The 20,071-nt window shown below is 36.8% G+C and overlaps 1 protein-coding gene across 1 annotated transcript in view; it reads right to left on the minus strand.

Moving 5' to 3' along the window:
* Positions 1 to 20,071, minus strand: part of LOC138709095 (synaptotagmin-7-like) — a 64,655-nt gene that overhangs the window by 30,936 nt on the left and 13,648 nt on the right. The window contains exon 2 of the mRNA XM_069839619.1: positions 8,274 to 8,359. Within this exon, the coding sequence (XP_069695720.1) occupies positions 8,274 to 8,353 (80 nt within the window). The 5' untranslated portion in view covers positions 8,354 to 8,359. The remainder of the gene's footprint in view (positions 1 to 8,273; positions 8,360 to 20,071) is intronic.

Raw genomic sequence — 20,071 nt, forward strand, 5'->3', positions numbered from 1 at the left:
ACACTCGCACCATCTAGCGGTTTAAGAGCCAACTACATGATCGCTTTCTCATGCTCGAGCGAAATTAGTAAATCCAGGGCTCTGATAATGACAGTCAGCGTCGAGGAAATAAATTTTTATGTCTAAAGTTTTCCCTTGTTCTGCCACACGATTTCTTATTCCATATCTACGTTTTAAAAATGCGTAGACTACACGTTCGCGCACTGAAGAAGTAATTATTGCAAAACACAACTTAATGAACTGCAGTTATTTTAGCTGACTCGTTACGTGCTTCTACTGAATTCTACCAAAACAGACTGGCACAGCTAATTTCGGGGAAAGGGGATTCACCAACAATGCAGTTTTCACGTGGTGTTCTCTAAGTGCTTATCTCTCTTTCCCTCTTTACACAACAGCTGATCCATGTAGAATAACATAAACGCCAGTCAGAAGTGATGAAATAAGCTAAACATTAGGAGAATCACTAATCATGCAGATAAGAGAAGACGAGCTTGTAAAAATAGTCAAATCGGCATCTTTTGTTGTTATTATTAATAAACCAGGGGCAGTCAATTTTGAAAACTTATTAAATTAATTAATTTAGCATAATACAAGTTTCAATTCGACGAAGCGCCTTGAATTCGAGGATGCAAGCAGTGGCGGTAGCGAGGGGGACCTGCAATTAGTCGATCGACAAGAATTCCGGAACGTTCGCTGACAAGCAAACATTCTGGTGGGAGCAGATAAAAAAGTTAATTTTTCTTTCTTCCACCATGTTAATAATGTCAAAAGAAGTGCTTATACAAATTTTGGCCACTCGACCGCAATTACGAGGCCGTCCAGAAAGTGATTTTCCCTGGGGCCTTTTACAGAAAAAAGCACAACTACATGGTAAGATTTATTGAAATAGATACAGCAATTGTTGCGCTATTTGTCAACATATCCTCCACTGGAATTAAGACATATGTCATACCATGGGATAAATTTTTGTATCCTTGTGTCGTAGAAGTCAGCCGCCTGGGATCGGAACCAGCGTTTGACAGCCGTCTGCACCTCTCTGTCGGTCCCATGATAGGACAAATGTCTCAATTCCGGTGGGGAATATGTTGAATAATATCTCAACAATTGCTTTGTGTGTTCCACTAATTTTTTCCAATGAAATCGTGTTTTCTATTTGTTAAAACTCCTGGCGAATTAATTTTTTACGGCCCTCGTAATTGCTGTCGAGTGGCCAAAATTTGTATAAGGACTTCTTTGACATTATTAACATGATGAATGAAAAAAAAAATAACTTTCTTATCTGCCCCCATCAGCCTGTGAGAAGCACTATAGGCCTATAATGTTCTGCCATCCCATACGTAGCTTGGCATCAGTGTAAATTCTTGAAATACGATTGTGTCTCGGAATGCAATCCATACAAGTTACTGTGTCACGTCAAGCTGTGATATTCAATAATTGTATTATTGTATTACGTTCTTTGCCTCTGCTACACACCTTTGGCATTATTTTGTTATCTGCTACGTTTTCCTTCCCAATTCAGTACCGATACATGAAGATTTTGCAAAACTTCTACTCTTTAATAGTCTGTTTAACGACGTTCAACGACGTTCAACTGCGAGGTTATTTAGCGTTACTTGAATTGGTGACGGAAGAAACACAGCTAGGTACAGAACTCAAGCGGGGTTCGAACCAAGCACGATTCCACACCCCAGATCACGAGACTATACAGTTAATCCAGAGCTACGCAGGAGGCAATTCTAACATATGGCAATCATCAACTCCTTGGTTTCTCGTTAGGCACAACTCTTGAAGTCATAGATTTTAAGCGTCTTAATATTTTCATCATTTTAATAGTAGCAATAGTAGTATAAGTAATAACAATATTAGTAGTAGTAATAGTAGTAGTAGCAGTAGCAATATTACTAGGAGAAGTATCAGTAGTAAATAATACTATAAATGATAGTAGTAGTGACAATAGGAATAGTAATACTAGTAACAGTAGCAATAGTAATACTAGTAACAGTAGCAATAGTAATAGTAGTAACAGTAGAAATAGTAATACTAGTAACAGTAGCAATAATAATAGTAGTAACAGTAGCAATAGTAATACTAGTAACAATTGCAAAATACTAGTAATAGTAGCAGTAGCAATACTAGCAGTACTAGTAATAATATTATTAATAGTAATAGTATCAGTAATAATAGAAGTAGCAGCAGCAGCAGTAGTAGTAGCAGTAATAGTAGTAGTAGAAGAAATAATAATATTAGTAGTAATAGTAGTAGTAGAAGCAATAATAGTAGTAATAGTAGTAAAAGTAGCAGCAGTAGCAATAATAATATTAGTAATATAGTAGCAGTAGCAATATTACTAGAAGTGGTAGCAGTATGTATTAGTGGTAGCAGTAGTAGTAACAGCAGCAGCAGTAATACTTGTAGTAATAGTAGCAGTAGTAGTAATAGTAGCGGTAGTAGTAGTAGTAGCAATACTTGTAGTAATAGTGGTGTCAGTAATAGTAGCAGTAGTAGTAATAGTAGCGGTAGTAGTAGTAGTAGTAGTAGCAGTAGCAATAATAGTATTAGTAATATAGTAGCAGTAGCAATATTACTAGAAGTGGTAGCAGTATGCATTAGTAGTAGCAGTAGTAGCAACAGCAGCAGAAGTAATACTTGTAGTAGTAGTATCAGTAGTAGTAGCAGTAATAGTAATAGTAGCAGTACTTGTAGTAGTAGTAGTAGTAGTAGTACTTGTAGTACTTGTAGTAGTAGAAGTATTAGTAGTAGTAGTAAAAGTAGCAGCAGTAGCAATAGTAGTATTAGTAATATAGTAGCAGTAGCAGTATGTATTAGCAGTAGTAGCAGGAGCAGCAATAATACTTGTAGTAGTAATAGTAGTAGCAGTAATAGTAATTGTAGCTGTAATAGTAGCAGTACTTGTAGTAGTAGTAGTAGTAGTAGTAGTAGTAGTATTAGTAGTAGCAGCAGCAATAATAGTATTAGTAATATAGTAGCAGTAGCAATATTACTAAAAGTGGTAGCAGTATGTATTAGTAGTAGCAGTAGTAGTAACAGCAGCAGCAGCAGTAATACTTGTAGTAGTAATAGTCTAGTTGTGTCAGTAATAGTAGCAGTAGTAGTAATAGTAGCGGTAGTAGTAGCAGTACTTGTAGTAAGTTAGTAGTAGTAGTAGTCACAGCAGTAGTAGTAGAAGTAATATTAGTAGTAATAGCAGTAGTAGTATCAAAAATTGGTTGTGATTATTGTACAGAAAACAAATTCCAGCGACAAAATCTACACCAAACTCCAATTGAATGCTTAGAAATATGATTTGCGATAAATGAACGACTTTTAAAAAGGGAATATGTACTTTATCTGTACTTTATTCTACCATTGATTCTGATCATATATCATCAGTTTATCCCTATAGTTTTCTGAACACCAACACTGTTCACAGTAATGGCAGCGAAGAGCTCAATAACACCATTTTGACATAAACTGTGCGCTTAGGCTATATATTACCATTATCGATCTGAACGCTTGTGTGAATGGACCAACATGCCGACAGCGAAGTGAGGGAAATAACGTACCTATATTCGATACATAAATTGGGTTCGGCTTCCTTCTTCTTAAGAGTTGGATCTTATTCGAAACGACAACTTAAACGTAAGCTGGAAACAATCTCATTAAATGCTGTCATTAGCAATATTTTCACGTAGACGAAATGAAAACGACGAAAAGTTATAACTCACTTATAAGCTTGGTAACTTCAGCCTATTAAGCTTCTACACGTCAGAACTAATAATTCAATCAATCACAAAACAGTAGTGATGCTTTGCTGTAAGATTGGTAATCGAGTCGATGTACATGGTACTTCCAATCATCATATTTTGCAGATAATATTGAAATAGTAAGTACCAGAGACACAAATCATAGCTGCGTGGACAAATCTTTTAACTTATGCATGAAATAAATACTAAAGACAACCATGAAAATTGCTTTACAAAATTAGATAACCCTGATCGTTACGGAAATAGAGTAGGATAAAGAAAACTCATTTCTACGCTCGTCTTGTTCCTTAGGTTGGGCGCACACAGGAAGAGACGTGACTGTCAGAGACAAAGAGGCTCAAGACAAATTTCTTGCTTCTCTCAGTTTCAGTCATTGCGGCATGCCATTATGAAGACGTGCCTATTATATTATACAGTGTGTCCCAAATTGATGTATACACTCTTTCAAATACTATTCCACAGCAAATAAATGAGATAGAAATACGATTTTTGTGATTTATGATTCAAATTATAAACAATCATGCAGTGCAATTATCGTTCGATGAACGTAAGTGGATACTGAAATGTTATTGGAAAGTGAAGAATGTTCAGCGAAAACCACCAACAAGGTTAACTATCACAAGAATCCGAGACAAGTTTGAAGTCGACGAAACGGTGCAAGATGTGTTGAAAGGGGCGGTGCGGAAGAAAGAGAAGTTCCACCGATAACGAGAGTGTTGATGCAGCCATGCAGGCTTTTGAACAATCCCCAAAGAAGTCAATGCGGCAATGTTCTCGAGAGATTGGTATCAGCAAATCCAGTGTTCATCGAATTTTGCGAGCTCAAAAATGGAAGCCTTACATTGCGAGACTTGTCCACGCACTAAATGAAGACACCCAGAGATGGATAAGACGAAGAGGAAGTGCTGCGGAGTTCCCGCCTCGATCTCCGGATTTCACCCCTCCAGACTTCTCTCTATGGGGAGCTCTAAAGGACAGAATGTACGCCACAAAACCACAAACACTAGAGGAACTTAGAGTTCAGATTGAACATGCCTGCAATGATATTCCATTACCAACAATCCAGTTGTTATGTCGCTCTGTTGTACGTCGTTTTTGGAGTGTACTGTGGCGGAGTGTACAAAACCGCAAAAATCGTATTTCTGTCTCACCTCGTTGCTGAGAAATAGTGTTTCAAAATGTGTGTACAGCAATTTGGGACACTCTGTATCATTACATGCTGTGTTTTGACGAGAAGCCAGTTCGTAAGTTTTGGATACATTCTATCTTCTTCAAAATGCTCCCCTTCACCAGCTTTCTGACCGGTTTCTCGAAGATGTGGGTAAGTTAATTAAAAGTTCGGTGAAGGAAATTTTATGTTTGCCAGGAGACACGCCCGACGCGATGTTGTACACCGAACGTAAATACAAGGGTCTCAGCCTTTTCAAAGCTCAATGGGAAGCATATTTACACCATCTCAATATTTGCAACACATTATTGAGAACCTCAAATCCTCTTGTCGTTTCTACAAGGAACATCGCAGCAGAAAAGAAAGTCTGTTCAAGGAAGTTAAAAATTCCACCTGAAGATCTGGATATAAGTAACATCAATGTCCATAAACTACGACAAAATCTTAGGAAACAAGAGTACGACAAATGGTGCGCGCTTCCACATAAGGAAAAAGATGTTATTTTATATCAAGAATATATTCCCGGAAATAAATGGATTTTTTCTAAGGAGGGCCTGTCTTCCTCTGAATGGCGGGACGCAATTAAGATGAATGCTAACGTAGCTCCAGTGAGAAGTCTTCATGGGAGATCCTTGGACGGTTTCTGTTGCAGATACTGCAACAAGATTGAAACCTTAGCACACGTCCTAGAATCCTGTCAGCATGGAGAACTCCTGAGAAATTCACGCCATCATAACATCCGAAAACTAATAGCACAGGCCCTTATAAAAAGATCCTTCGAGGTCCATGAAGAGGTGCACTGCGTTGCGTCTGAAGGCGGCGGAATTAGAAGAGCGGACATCGTGGCTCTAGACAAGACTAATAGTAAAGGCTTTATACTGGACCCAACTGTTAGATTTGAGATAAGCCAGACCCAACCATCCGAGGTCAACAAAGAGAAACAACAAATTTATGAGCCTACTATTCCGTATTTTCGAGAAAAATATCAGATGGAAGGCACCTGGGAAGTACATGGTTTAATGATCGGAGCGAGGGGCACCATCCCACAATCAACTGTAAACACTATCAAAACATTTGGAATCCGTGACATCATTCCAAAAATAATTACTTCAACCATTAAAGGGTCTGTGGCAATTCTGAAAAATCATTTATGCGGAATATCATAATCCCCCCCCCCATTTTTCTATTCGTTAGTGTGTGATTGTTACAAATATATGTACAAATTGATTATTTCTTAAATTTAAGCTCCTAGTTCACATTTCAATTTGACTCATCTATTTTACTGTAATCGTTACTATTCTTATATGTGTATTATTCTGTGTTTTTGGCAACCCAGGATGCCTGGGCAGACTATTTCTTGGAAATAAATTATATATATACCAAAAGAAGAACCTTACATATTTTTTAGACGAACTTCGAGACGATCATAGGAAATTCTTCAATTTCACAGGAATGATTTTACAAAGTTTTGACTATCTAATTCCACTGTAATACTGGTGCACGACAATGACACTGAAATCAAATTTAATCTGAATCTCCTTCCGATACTTCTTAACGCTGATAATATGAAATAATGAAAGCAGAAGTACGCGCATGCGCAAATTGGACTGTCTCTAGTTTCCTCGAGACGAGACGTAATTCCAGACATCTTCACTGTTTTGCCTCAAACAGTCTCTGACAGCCTGAGACAAGTGTCTCTACCTATGTGCGGCTGATCCATAGCAAACCATGTTAACTTTATTCTCGAGACGGTCTCTAACAAAAATGACACTTCTCAAGCTGTCTCGTCTCTTCCTGTATGCGCCCAGCCTTAGTAGGAACGCGTCGAGCAATCCGCAACATATAAATACTCCTTAGCAGCAGTGGGACGATTCAATCCACAGCATAGCATTAAGGATGTAGCCAGTACCACCGTTTCTGGTGTGTGAAATAAGTAATGGGATCGTTGAGAGCAAGTATCTTATCTTTACCACAAAATGTGGGCGAGAAAGCTGACAACTGTGATTGGCAGATTGCTGACGTCACATTTGTTTAGGAGGTGGTACCATTCTCAGTCGAAGTGACAATAGATGCCTCTGACTGGACAGTGTACTCAAGGACACCCCCGAAAGGCGAAGTACGAGTGTCTTGCCTTTGACGCAGTGGGCAGATTGCTGACGAGACGTGTTGGATGGTATCGTTCTCAGCTGAACTAGCAACAAGTGCTCACTGACTGGCTTTTTACTCAGACACGCGCCAAAGACGCTGACACTGACTGTAGAAGTAAAATATCTCTTAATAATACAACGTGCATTGTTGTTGTTTAGTCAACTGTCCGAAGACCGGTTGCAATCTCATAAGTGACACCAATGAGGCATCATTCATGAGGCAACTAAAGCAGGAGATATTGGAGTAGTGTGGCCAATTTCCTTTCCCCTCCATTCCATATATCGCTGACTAACAACATGCAAGTTGTTGTTTAGTCAACTGTCCGAAGACAGGTTTGAACCGCATAAGTGACACAAATAATCCATCACTCCTGAGGCAACTAAGCCAGGAAATAATTGGGTAGGATAGCCAGTTCCTTTCCCACTCCATTGCATATATCGCTGACTAGGAACATATTATACTAATCACACTTTAGATATAATAATATGCATAAAGATTTTTAATTTATTTCATTCACCTACAAACGTCCAAACCCATACAAACACCAACCACTCAAACTTTCAGAAATTCTACGAATTTCCTGCCATCTTTATAAAAAAAATAGCTGAACCCCACTCGTTACGAGATTGTGATAAAATTATAATATTATTTTTTCTCAGCAGATTAAGTTGCAAATGTAGATACTCTCAATATTTGTCTCTTGCTAAAATTACTTAAAACCAGGCAGGAAATAAGAACCATCCTAGTCACTCATTCTAAAATAAAATTAATAAGCGCCATATACAGTTACTGTATGGCATAAAAATATCAAATAAACTACACAGTATCATTTCTCTGCTGTGTTATCATAATTATGTACGCTTCACACATTTAACTTGCCTACCGCTGGAGCGCTACTGTCGCGCCAGTTGTCAAATGTTGACATTTTATACGTAAGAGTTGCGAGACTGGATGTATTAGACTGTGCTTCAGTGTTCTAAATGCTAACAGGATTTTCGAGAAACCTCTAGCATGGAGTCGCGTAACTACAGGGTTCCGTGAAACCCCGGTTGGGAATCGTTGGGTTAGGTTATATTACACCAAAACTTGAACTTCCTGTGATACTAGTGACCCTATCTCGAGACCTTGTTTGCCTTCTTTTTTTTTTTACATATTATAGACGATGAAAGATAATGATGTGTACAAGAACTCACCTACGACATATGTATTGGAACCAGAACAAGAGGATTACGGCACCTAGCGTGCCAAGCACTGCCTTGAGAATGATGTCCATCAAATCCTGCAACAACATGATTGAATGTGTTACACACAAATCTTGGACAGATTTAAAAATTCGGGTGGCACTTTAATAGAGTCTATAGAGCTAGTAAAAAGATTATAATATATGATATTTGCATAATGTACAGTAATGTGGCTTCCACCAGACTAGATCAAAGTTTTCAAAGTCGGTTCTTATGCTATATGCCACTTATATTGACTTAGAACTATGTCTCTCTTCTCATTACGAATGGGGACAACGTGGGGATTGACGGTCACACAAAAATGCAATCCCTCTCACCGCTACTGCCCGGAAATAAAAAAATAAATACACTGCCCCGCCGATTAGTGAAACGCGTTTGAGTCTAAAAAAAAGCAGGAAAACAGTACAATGTTGTCTGTTTTTGTAACGAGAATCCATCATGTCGCAAACACGTTCACGTCTGAGTACTTCTGACAAAGTAAATATTATTCAACGCCTTGAATACGGCGCAAATATTAGGGTATTACTGGAGAGTTTAAGGTAGTGTTTATTTATTTATTTATTTATTTATTTATTTATTTATTTATTTATTTATTTATTTATTTATTTATTTATTTATTTATTTATTTATTTATTTACTTATTTATTTATTTATTTATTTATTTATTTATTTATTTATTTATTTATTTATTTATTTACTAATTCACTCATCTACCCATTTACTCATTCACTCATCCACTCATATACTCAACCACTCATTTACTAATTCATTCACTCATTCATTCATTCCCTTCTTTCTTTCTTTATTTCTTTCTTTCTCTCTTTCTTTATTTTTTATTTATTTATTTATATATTTATTTATTTATTCATTCATTTAATAATTCACTCATCCAGCCATTTACTCATTCACTCATCCACTCATCCACTCATTTACTCATTCAGTCACTCATTCATTTATTCCTTCCTTTCTTTCTCTCTTTCTTTCTTTCTTTCTCTCTTTATTTCTTTATTTCTTTCTTCCTTTCTCTCTTTCTCTCTTTCTTTCTTTCTCTCTTTCTATCTTTCTTTCTTCTTTTCTTTCTTTCTTCCTTTCTTTCTCTCTTTCTTTCTTTCTCTCTTTTGTTTGTTTCTATCTTTCTCTCTCTCTTTCTTTCTTGCTCTCTTTCTTGCTTTCTTTCTATCTTTCTTTCTTTCTTTCTTTCTTTCCCTCTTTCTCTCTTTCTTTCTCTCTTCCTTTCTTTCTTTCTCTCTCTTTATTTCTTTCTTTATTCCTTTCTTTCTTTCTCTCTTTTTTCTTTCTTTCTTTCTTTCTTTCTTCCTTTCTTCCTTTCTCTCTTCATTTCTTCTCTCTTTCTTTCTTTCTTTCTTTCTCTCTTTCTTCATTTCTTTCTTTTATTTATTTATTTATTTATCTATTTATTTATTTTTTTGTAATTTATTGTATTTTATAGAGATATATTCTAGGAAATAAAATTAATTTGTATTAACGTTGTGCCAGATGCACTCTTTAATTTTTTAGTGGGTTATTTTACGACGCAGTATCAACATCACACGTTATTTAGCGTCTGAATGAAGTGAAGGTGATAATGCCGGTGAAATGAGACCGGGGTCCAGTACCGATAATTACCCAGCATTTGCTCATATTAGGTTGAGGAAAAACCCCGGTAAAAACCTCAACCAGGTAAATTGCCCCGACCGGGATTTGAACCCGGGCCACCTGCTTTCACGTCCAGACGCGCTAACCGTTACTTCAGAGGTATGGACCACTTTTTTATTGAATTAATAACTCATAAATACCCATTCCTTTTGATCGATATTTTACTGTCCATAATATTTCTTGACTTTCATGCTCTATCTAAACATGATGCTTGCCGATTGCGGGGGACTTGCTCCGCGTGTTATATCTAAGTAAGTGAACATTGGCTTTCTCCTATATCAACGGAGTATGTAGAGAGATAATGCATATACCGTTGGATGGAGGAGGGAACGCATCAAACGAGACACGAACGGCAGCTGTTTATTAAACCTGAGCGAGATGAAAACGTAGCGAAAGATTATACAGCATAATACAGCATATATATATTTGATCAGAGCAGGATTTGCAATTTGAACAACCAATTCTGCCACCGATATTGATCCACATAGGAAACAAAACAATGCTCGTTCAGGGCTTTAGTCTCTACTCTCATCAATTCATTCTCTGAAAGCCAGGCCGTGTCGAAGCCGTCGCGACGTCGGATTCCTTCACGTTAATGATAGACGCTAACGACCATAGACCACATGCCTCGCTGCCCTGAAGTCTGTCCTCTAATATAATGAAGTACAGAAACAGAAGGAAGATGGAATTGCAGAAGAGAAAAATGTTTTAAAGGTTTACAGTATCTACATGACGCATTTAAAGAAAATGTTGATTCTCAATGTAAACCGTTGGGTTTCGAAGGCGATTTCGAATTGTACTTCCGAACATGAGTAGGCCTAACATTCGCTTATGATGTCAGCAGTCAGAAGAAAAAGGGAATATCTATTTCAATATGAGATCGATAAGCAATTTTTTTTAATTTTCAAGAGTATTCATATACGAGTTAATAGATCGACTATTGATCAGATTTTTTGTATTCGACAGATAATGGAGAAAAAATGGGAGTATAAGGGTACAGTACATCAGTTATTCATAGATTTCAAAGAGGCATATGACTCGGTTAAGAGGGAAGTATTATATGATATTCTTATTGAATTTGGTATTCCCAAGAAACTAGTTCGATTAATTAAAATGTGTCTCAGTGAAACATACAGCAGAGTCCGTATGGGTCAGATTCTATCTGATGCTTTTCCAATTCGCTGCGGGCTAAAGCAGGGAGATGCACTATCACCTTTACTTTTTAACTTCGCTTTAGAATATGCCATTAGGAAAGTTCAGGATAACAGGCAGGGTTTGGAATTGAACGGGTTACATCAGCTTCTTGTCTATGCGGATGACGTGAATATGTTAGGAGAAAATACACAAACGATTAGGGAAAACACGGAAATTTTACTTGAAGCAAGTAAAGCGATCGGTTTGGAAGTAAATCCCGAAAAGACAAAGTATATGATTATGTCTCGTGACCACAATATTGTACGACATGGAAATATAAAAATTGGAGATTTATCCTTCGAAGAGGTGGAAAAATTCAAATATCTTGGAGCAACAGTATATAAATGACACTCGGGAGGAAATTAAACGCAGAATAAATATGGGAAATGCGTGTTATTATTCAGTTGAGAAGCTCTTATCATCCAGTCTGCTGTCCAAAAATCTGAAAGTTAGAATTTATAAAACAGTTATATTACCGGTTCTTCTGTATGGTTGTGAAACTTGGACTCTCACTCTGAGAGAGGAACATAGGTTAAGGGTGTTTGAGAATAAGGTGCTTAGGAAAATATTTGGGGCTAAGCGGGATGAAGTTACAGGAGAATGGAGAAAGTTACACAACGCAGAACTGCACACATTGTATTCTTCACCTGACATAATTAGGAACATTAAATCCAGACGTTTGAGATGGGCAGGGCATGTAGCACGTATGGGCGAATCCAGAAATGCATATAGAGTGTTAGTTGGGAGACCGGAGGGAAAAAGACCTTTAGGGAGGCCGAGACGTAGATGGGAGGATAATATTAAAATGGATTTGAGGGAGGTGGGATATGATAATAGAGACTGGATTAATCTTGCACAGGATAGGGACCGATGGCGGGCTTATGTGAGGGCGGCAATGAACCTTCGGGTTCCTTAAAAGCCATTTGTAAGTAAGTATTCATATACGAATATTACAATAGTATTGTAAAATCTTTGTTAATGTATGTAAATTTTGCTTGCAATAAAAAGCAATAAACAATCTGGAAATGAAGCTGTTCTGGTTGACAACGAGTTTTTGAAGATAATGTACGAAGAATTAGTCATATTTCCAGCAGCGCCAGCAATAGTATGCAGGGTGAAATGGGACCGATGCTCAAAAATTTAAGAGGTGATTCTACATGTTAACTATAGCAAAACTTTAACACACTTTTCCTTCACTTAAGCATAAAAAAAGTCTTTCCCAATGTTTGCAGCGCTCTATTGCGGTAACTGTCCGAGAGAAATGGCTGATTGTTATACAAGCAGAACAGTTAGTGTCTTGAGTCTTATTTTTCAAAATAAACCGCTTAGCCATGAATTTAAATTGAATAATTACGAAAATCGTTAAAATAAATCTTGCAACGTAGCGCAGTGACGCATGAGTACAGCAGAGGGGGAGGGGAGGGTAAGGAATAGGGGGTCTCGCTTGGTAGTTACCGCAGTAGCCATGATGTTTCCAAATGTTTCGTAGAAACATAACTATTTCCTCTGAAACGGTGAATGTTAAAAAACCTATTTAGTTTTTTTAAACCTCTTCTCATTATCTATTTCCTGTTTCGTTTTAGTCCACTCTGTATAAACAAAGTCAGTCGTGTGAGTTAAACGTCTGTTGGATAATAGTGTGGCGCATTTTGCTAAAGCGTTTGAACATGAACAATCTACAAATGATAAAACTCTAAAACCCGGTGACAAGGTTAAGAGCCTCAACTTTTGCAATGGCATGATAACAGAAATTGAAAATAAAAATTTCCCTTTCCGTCCAGTTTTATCAGATGAAGCAATATTCCACTTAAACCGAATCGTCACAAAGTGCACATACGAGTATAGGACATAGAAAAACCCACAACAAATAATGTGGCAAGAATGGGATTCATAAAACATTCCAGTTCTCTGCACCATTTCGCAACGAAATATGTATGTAACTTTCATCTTCTTAGAGGAAACAGTAGGCCTAAGTGGGGACCCCTACCTCGAGATGTTTCACAACTCTTTATTCTCAAAGATGGACGATTGTTTTGATGACTTCATTTTACACCAAAACCATTCCCCATCCCAATTTCATCGGGGAGCCAGTATATTTCTTAGTAATATTCTCCCACATTGCCGGATCGGGCGGGTCTATATCAATGATCTTACTCTATACTATTGGCTACCTCGATCACTGCCAACCCTACCTGCGGAATAGAAATATTATGGTAACTATAGATGGAATAACAGGTGATATATTGGGCCGAGTGTGGGACGAATTTGCCTATTGCCTGGGTGTGTGTAGTGTGATCGGAGATGCACAAATGAAGTTCTGTGAGATTAAATTTAGAGAATTTTTCTACAACTGGTGAAAACTACATACTCCTACTGTTGTGTTTAGATAGTTTGCCGGTTATAACATTATACGCAGTAAGCCAGGGAAGTCCATTTGATACTGACAAGGAAAAAAGGGATGTATGGGTTAGTTGCTGTGCAGCCCCTGTAGAATTCACTTGTTTTCCACGTGCGATTGCGTAGTATAATAACTATTGCAAAAACATTAGTACTGTACTGGTAATTGTTCTATTCCACATGTTAGCGTTTTTGACATGAGGATGGCCAATCTCTTATATCTGATTTGGGCTATAACTTACATGAGCATGCAGGCAGTTTTCCTGCTTCCCCCTCCTGTCCCACTGAATATGCTGAGAAACTGACTCACTCCGCATGATTCCTACTCAAATGTTCGCGCATAACACCGGCCAAGCTATCTAAACACAACAGTACTATACTTCGTTCCATAATGTCTGACAGGCGGCGTAAACATTGGCGGCAGACGAAGGTGGAAGGATAATTTGCTATTGAACTAATGGCAGAGTAGGGAGGAAGTAGATCGCTTCTACCTCCCAACTTCAAGATAAGTCTAGAATGTGACCTCTGCCATTGGTTCAATAACAATTATCCTTCAATGTTTACATAGCTATGGACACAGTATAGAGTAGTAGCAACTATAACAACATAAATAATAATAATAATAATAATAATAATAATAATAATAATAATAATAACATTGTTGTAACATATTATGTTACAACAATACCGGTAGTTATAATGTTATTAACATATTAAAAGAAACAAAATGATATCAAGGGCCAAGAAAAGATTCGTAAAAATATTAAGTTCTTGTTTTAATGACTCCAGCTCGAGAAACCCTTAAAGATTCCAGCTAGGACCCCGGCAACTGGCCGGGCCGTGCTTAATGCCTGCGAGCTTGGTATGTGCGCATACCCTCCTCTTGCACAAAGGCGCATCATGCAAAATATTTTCGGGCGTCTAGAATACGAAAGAGTAAGGAACGGAACCTTCTTTGTGAACAGTCTTTCAGAATATCAAAACAACCTGTCTCCATGAATATCCCAGAAGTATATTATTAATTATTCAAACTTAAAAAAAAAGTAATTTATGATAATATTTGTAATATTTTTATGACAAATATATCATAAATTTTCCATAGCAAAATTCTGAATATTAAAGCATTCAATATTCAACCAAAATTGTAGATTTCACCGGCATTTTCTCTATTTTTGGTCTAAAATGTTATTTAATAATTTAAATCTGTAGAAGTGTACAAATTTAATATTCATGAAATTATTTCTTTAGTGCAAATAATACCGTGTTTTACTTATCCTACACTTAATATAACTGAAAACATCATAGATGTGGTACGATACATTTAGTTCTGTATAGGTACAGCAAACTACAACCTTGATTATACCTAATTGGTTGTTGTTCAGGCCATACTATGTCATATTGTTGACAGCAATCGGTTGTTCATTATTCTCGTATACAGAACCAAAAATACATGCAGGCCTACTATGAAGTTGCCTTTATAAATCTCGAAACATTAAACAGGGCGAAGACGATATAATAGTACCCCCCACGCGGTTCAAAATAGACTTTATATGGATTTTTAAGTAATTTTATCGTCTAAAATGCTAAGAAGACGCAACACAATTAAATTATATCCTCATAACATCTTTAGACGCAGAAGATTTTTCTGTCAAGAAGAAAAACATAACTAGACTCAAATATTCTGTCTAAAGTAAAACAAAATTTACGTTCTCCCTCATTTTGAGGGAAGTTTGCAATGAAATTTTCTTTAGGCATTAGAACTGATTATGCGACAATTTGTCCCAGGGAATTCGCACCAGTACTTTTCGTACCACGCACAATTTGTACCGTGACAAATTCGGTACACACTGTTTGTCCCGGGCAATTTGTACCGTGAAAAAATTTGTCCCAAACAATAAGTATTAAGGAAGTCAAAGAGTAATAAATAGGCCTATTTATTTCAAAACATTTAATGCCATAGAAGCTTAAAATAAATTGTCAGTTGCATTGTGAGCAATTGCTCAAAGCGTAATAAATATTTATTACAAAACATTTAATGCCATAGAAGCTTAAAATAAATTTCCAGTTGTATCATGAGCAATAGCTCAAAGCGTAATAAATATTTCTTTCAAAACATTTAATGCCATAGAAGCTTAAAATAAATTTCCAGTTATATTGTGAGCAATAGCTCAAAGCGTAATAAATATTTATTTCAAGTCATTTAATCCCATAGAAGCTTAAAATAAATTGCCAGTTGCATTGTGAGCAATAGTTCAAAGCGTAATAAATATTTATTTCAAAACATTTAATGTCATAGAAGCTTAAAATAAATTGCCAGTTGTATCGTGAGCAATTGCTCAAAGCGTAATAAATATTTATTTCAAAACATTTAATGTCATAGAAGCTTAAAGTAAATTTTCAGTTGCATTGTGAGCAATAGCTCAAAGCGTAATAAATATTTATTTCAAAACATTTAATGTCATAGAAGATTAATAGTAATATACGTTACAAGAGCGGTATGTGACGTTTTCATGGTCGAGGAAAAGATTGAAAAAGCGAAACGTAGTTGAGCTTTTTTAATTTCCGAGAACATGAAAACAAACATACCGCTCGTGTATCGTACATTATATTGTGCGACGATCGTTTATTACGTACCTGAAAGACGAATTTCTAATTAGTTGCAATGAAATCTCCATGTTGGTTTCTGTTTAATGACGGCAACTTCGGAAAACCAAAATATCTTTCTTCAACATTGTTGCTATAAAATGTTTTCTGTGTTTACTATACTCCAGCAGTCCGTGATATACGTCTGTCTTTTTTTCGCCCCAGTCTATAAATGCGAACTTAAAACAAACGGTAAGGTTATGTAATAATTTATTTTTCATTTTAATATTTTAACAATATTATTTATATAACATATTGCAGTAATAACATCGGCATCTGGAATCTTGTTGATTTTTTCACGGCTTCCTTAATGTTACTTGTATCAGGAATGCAATAAGTTTCGTGGAGTAATAGACTTTACTTAATTTTTGCAAATATTTAAAAACAATAATTAACATTGCAATTTAGGTGAAATTGCAGTGGTAAGTTTCCAATTTCTAATTATTACTATGTTAAACGTCTCTAAAAATAATATGTTAATAGCCTGAAGCAGTAAAATGAATGTCGCGCTTAAGCGGTAAGAAGAGGGAAATTGTTATGTGTGTTACGTTGGGAATACTGAATGTGGTATTTCACACTTACCGCGTATTGGTTCTGTGCGGAAAACAAGCAAATACGCACGATCTCGCACAAAATAAATTTCCAGTTGCATTGTGAGCAATAGTTCAAAACGTAATAAATATTTATTTCAAATGTATCAAATATGAATGAGGTCTCGCCCACCTCATTTCATATTACATGACTAGTGTGAACTAGTCACTTTGTTTTATTACCATTAAGTACGAGAAAAATCCGTACCGGCACCGGGAATCGAACCCAGGACCTCTCAGCTGTGCGCGCTGAGTGCTCTTAACCAACTGAGCCATGCCGGGACACGATCTACGACGCCGGCCGAACTCCTCTCGTAGTATTATGTTACAGCCTTACTACCTGCATTTAAGACGATACACGTCATATATATACAGGAGCGCATATTAAATGACTTTATGGCCATATTCAACAACAGTTTCTGAAAACTGTTAACATTATATATGTATCGAATATGAATGAGGTCTCGCCCACCTCATTGCATATTACATGACTGGTGTGAACTAGTCAGTTTGTTTTATTACCATTAAAATGCAGGTAGTAAGGCCGTAAGATAATACTACGAGAGGAGTTCGGCAGGCGTCGTGGATCGTGTCCCGGCATGGCTCAGTTGGTTAAGAGCACTCAGCGCGCACAGCTGAGAGGTCCTGGGTTCGATTCCCGGTGCCGGTACGAATTTTTCTCGTACTTAATGGTAATAAAACAAACTGACTAGTTCACACTAGTCATTTAATATGCAATGAGGTGGGCGAGACCTCATTCATATTCGATACATATATAATGTTAACAGTTTTCAGAAACTGTTGTTGAATATGGCCATAAAGTCATTTAATATGCGCTCCTGTATATATATATATATATATATATATGACATGTATCGTCTTAAATGCAGGTAGTAAGGCCGTAACATAATACTACGAGAGGAGTTCGGCCGGCGTCGTGGATCGTGTCCCGGCATGGCTCAGTTGGTTAAGAGCACTCAGCGCGCACAGCTGAGAGGTCCTGGGTTCGATTCCCGGTGCCGGTACGAATTTTTCTCGTACTTAATGATTTATTTCAAAACATTTAATGCCATAGAAGCTTAAAATAAATTGACAGTTGTATTGTGAGCAATAGCTCGCAAGTAACCAAGTATGTCTTCATTATCTTCATATTCATCATATATCTTTCAAGAATTCTGGTTATCCTTTTGTGTGCTTCAACATAGTTTGTTTCCCTCTTTTTGGGAGATTTGGAGGCAGTAGTTTAAGCCTTTCTCTTTGTACTGTGTTCAGATCTCAGAAAGTATGTGTTGTAGGACCCATGTTTATTAGACATTATTTTCTTCTTTTGATGCATACTAGCACCTCCTAAAATATTGAATACTTTTTTAACACCCTGTATAGGCTACCGGTATGTAGAAATCATAAAAAATAGCCAAATGGACTGAACGAATTGTGGGATCATACTCTTCAAATGAAGGAGGAGGAGATGGTTAGAATATAAGCTACAGTACATTCATGCAGCGTTCATGTCTTTGTAATCCTCACTGACCAACAGAAAGAAGCGTCTCTGTCTTTATGAGGACACAAGATAACGAAGTGGATCGATGTCGATTGTTAATGTGCGTTGAACACGCAATAGTTCTACTGTAATGAGCCGACTTCCATTTCTCTCTTCGTCCGACTTTAATCCATTTTTTCTTCGCAGTCAGGGTTATATAGAAATCTGAATTTCTAAGGTGTATCAATTTGTATAGAATGCTGATTCGTTGTATTGTTAAATGTTAACAATTTAATAGGTTTCATCAATATTCACTTATGGAATGAACACCTGGGATTTTCTTCACAGATAGTCTCGCCACATCACACTGTCAATTGAATTGAATTGAATTGAATTGAATTGAATTATTTCGCCAAAAGACATTACAGCATAATGGCACCGTCATAAATTAAAATATAAAAATGTAAAATATCATCACATAATATCATAAAATTCTTTGACGTTATAAAGAGAGTTTAATTTAAGTTTAGATTTTTACCTTCCCTTTAAATGTCAGGATAGGTAAGTTCTTAATACTGATAGGGAGATTATTAAATAAGTTTATAGACATTATTCAAAACTGTTCTGCGAAAGAGAATATTTAAATTTATCCAGATATATATTAAAATTGACACGAGTGAATGTCATGGGAATTTTTAAGTGTATCAATATTTATTCTGACATATAAAAGGCAGGCCATAACATAAATAGAAGGCAAGGTAAGAATACCTGTTTTAATAAAAAGTGGTTCACAATGTTCTTTATGGCGAGCTCTACATACAATAATTAAGAGCTCTCTTCTGTAATAGAAAAAGCTTCTTAGGGGAAGCACGATTACCCCAAAACAACGTACCACAGCTCAAAAAACTGTGAATACATCCATAATACACGGCTGTTCGTCGCATTTATCAGCTTTGTTCTCACTACACATACGGCGGAGTGATGGCAGTGAGACTGTTGGCGGAACAGAACGTTAAAGCCTTGATATTTTTTCATAAAAAATCAATTTGTGTTCGGGATTCCCATTTGGATGCAACCGTATCCGAGTTGAGTCAAGGGGGAATACAACACCGCATCCCTTTCCTTGATAGCGCCATTATTTCCGCAGATTAAAGACTGAAACATTTTAGGTAAGCAAAAATTATGGCTAGGAAAAAGTGCAATGGATTCGCTCGACTTTACTGGTGATTAGTGGTAAGCATACGGGGATGCTGCGTTAAAAAGGGCGAGTCTCTCAGATGCTTCGTTCTCCTTCTGTAGAGAAAAGTCTGTTTTGGAAAAACAAAACGACCATTTTTTTTTTAATTTGCCGGCCTCTACTGTCCATATTCCTGGGGGCAGAGGGTTATCCTTTGTACTACAGGTAGAGTTCGAGGAGCTTTATTCGCCGCACTTATCAGCTTTGGTCTCACTACATATACGGCGGATTTTTTGACGGCGAGAATGTTGACGGAATAGAGACCCTTGCTATTTTTTTCTCCAAAGTCAACTTGTTTTCGGGATTCCTATTTTGATCCTATCGTGTCCGAAGTATGTCAAGCGAGAATAAAACACTGCATTCCATTCCTCGATATTATTTCAGCAGATTAGAGACTGATATCTTTTAGGTAATCTACTCTAATAAATCTAGTAAATAAGGGTATCAAGTTTTAACACAGCTTATGAAAATATAAATATATAAAAAGGCGTATAAAAATAAGGCTCCGCTGGTCCACCACTATAGGGAAACGGTTAGCGCGTTTGACCGTTAA

The sequence above is a fragment of the Periplaneta americana genome, chromosome 11 (assembly GCF_040183065.1).
Source record: "Periplaneta americana isolate PAMFEO1 chromosome 11, P.americana_PAMFEO1_priV1, whole genome shotgun sequence".
In the NCBI taxonomy this organism is placed as follows: Eukaryota; Metazoa; Arthropoda; class Insecta; order Blattodea; family Blattidae; genus Periplaneta; species Periplaneta americana.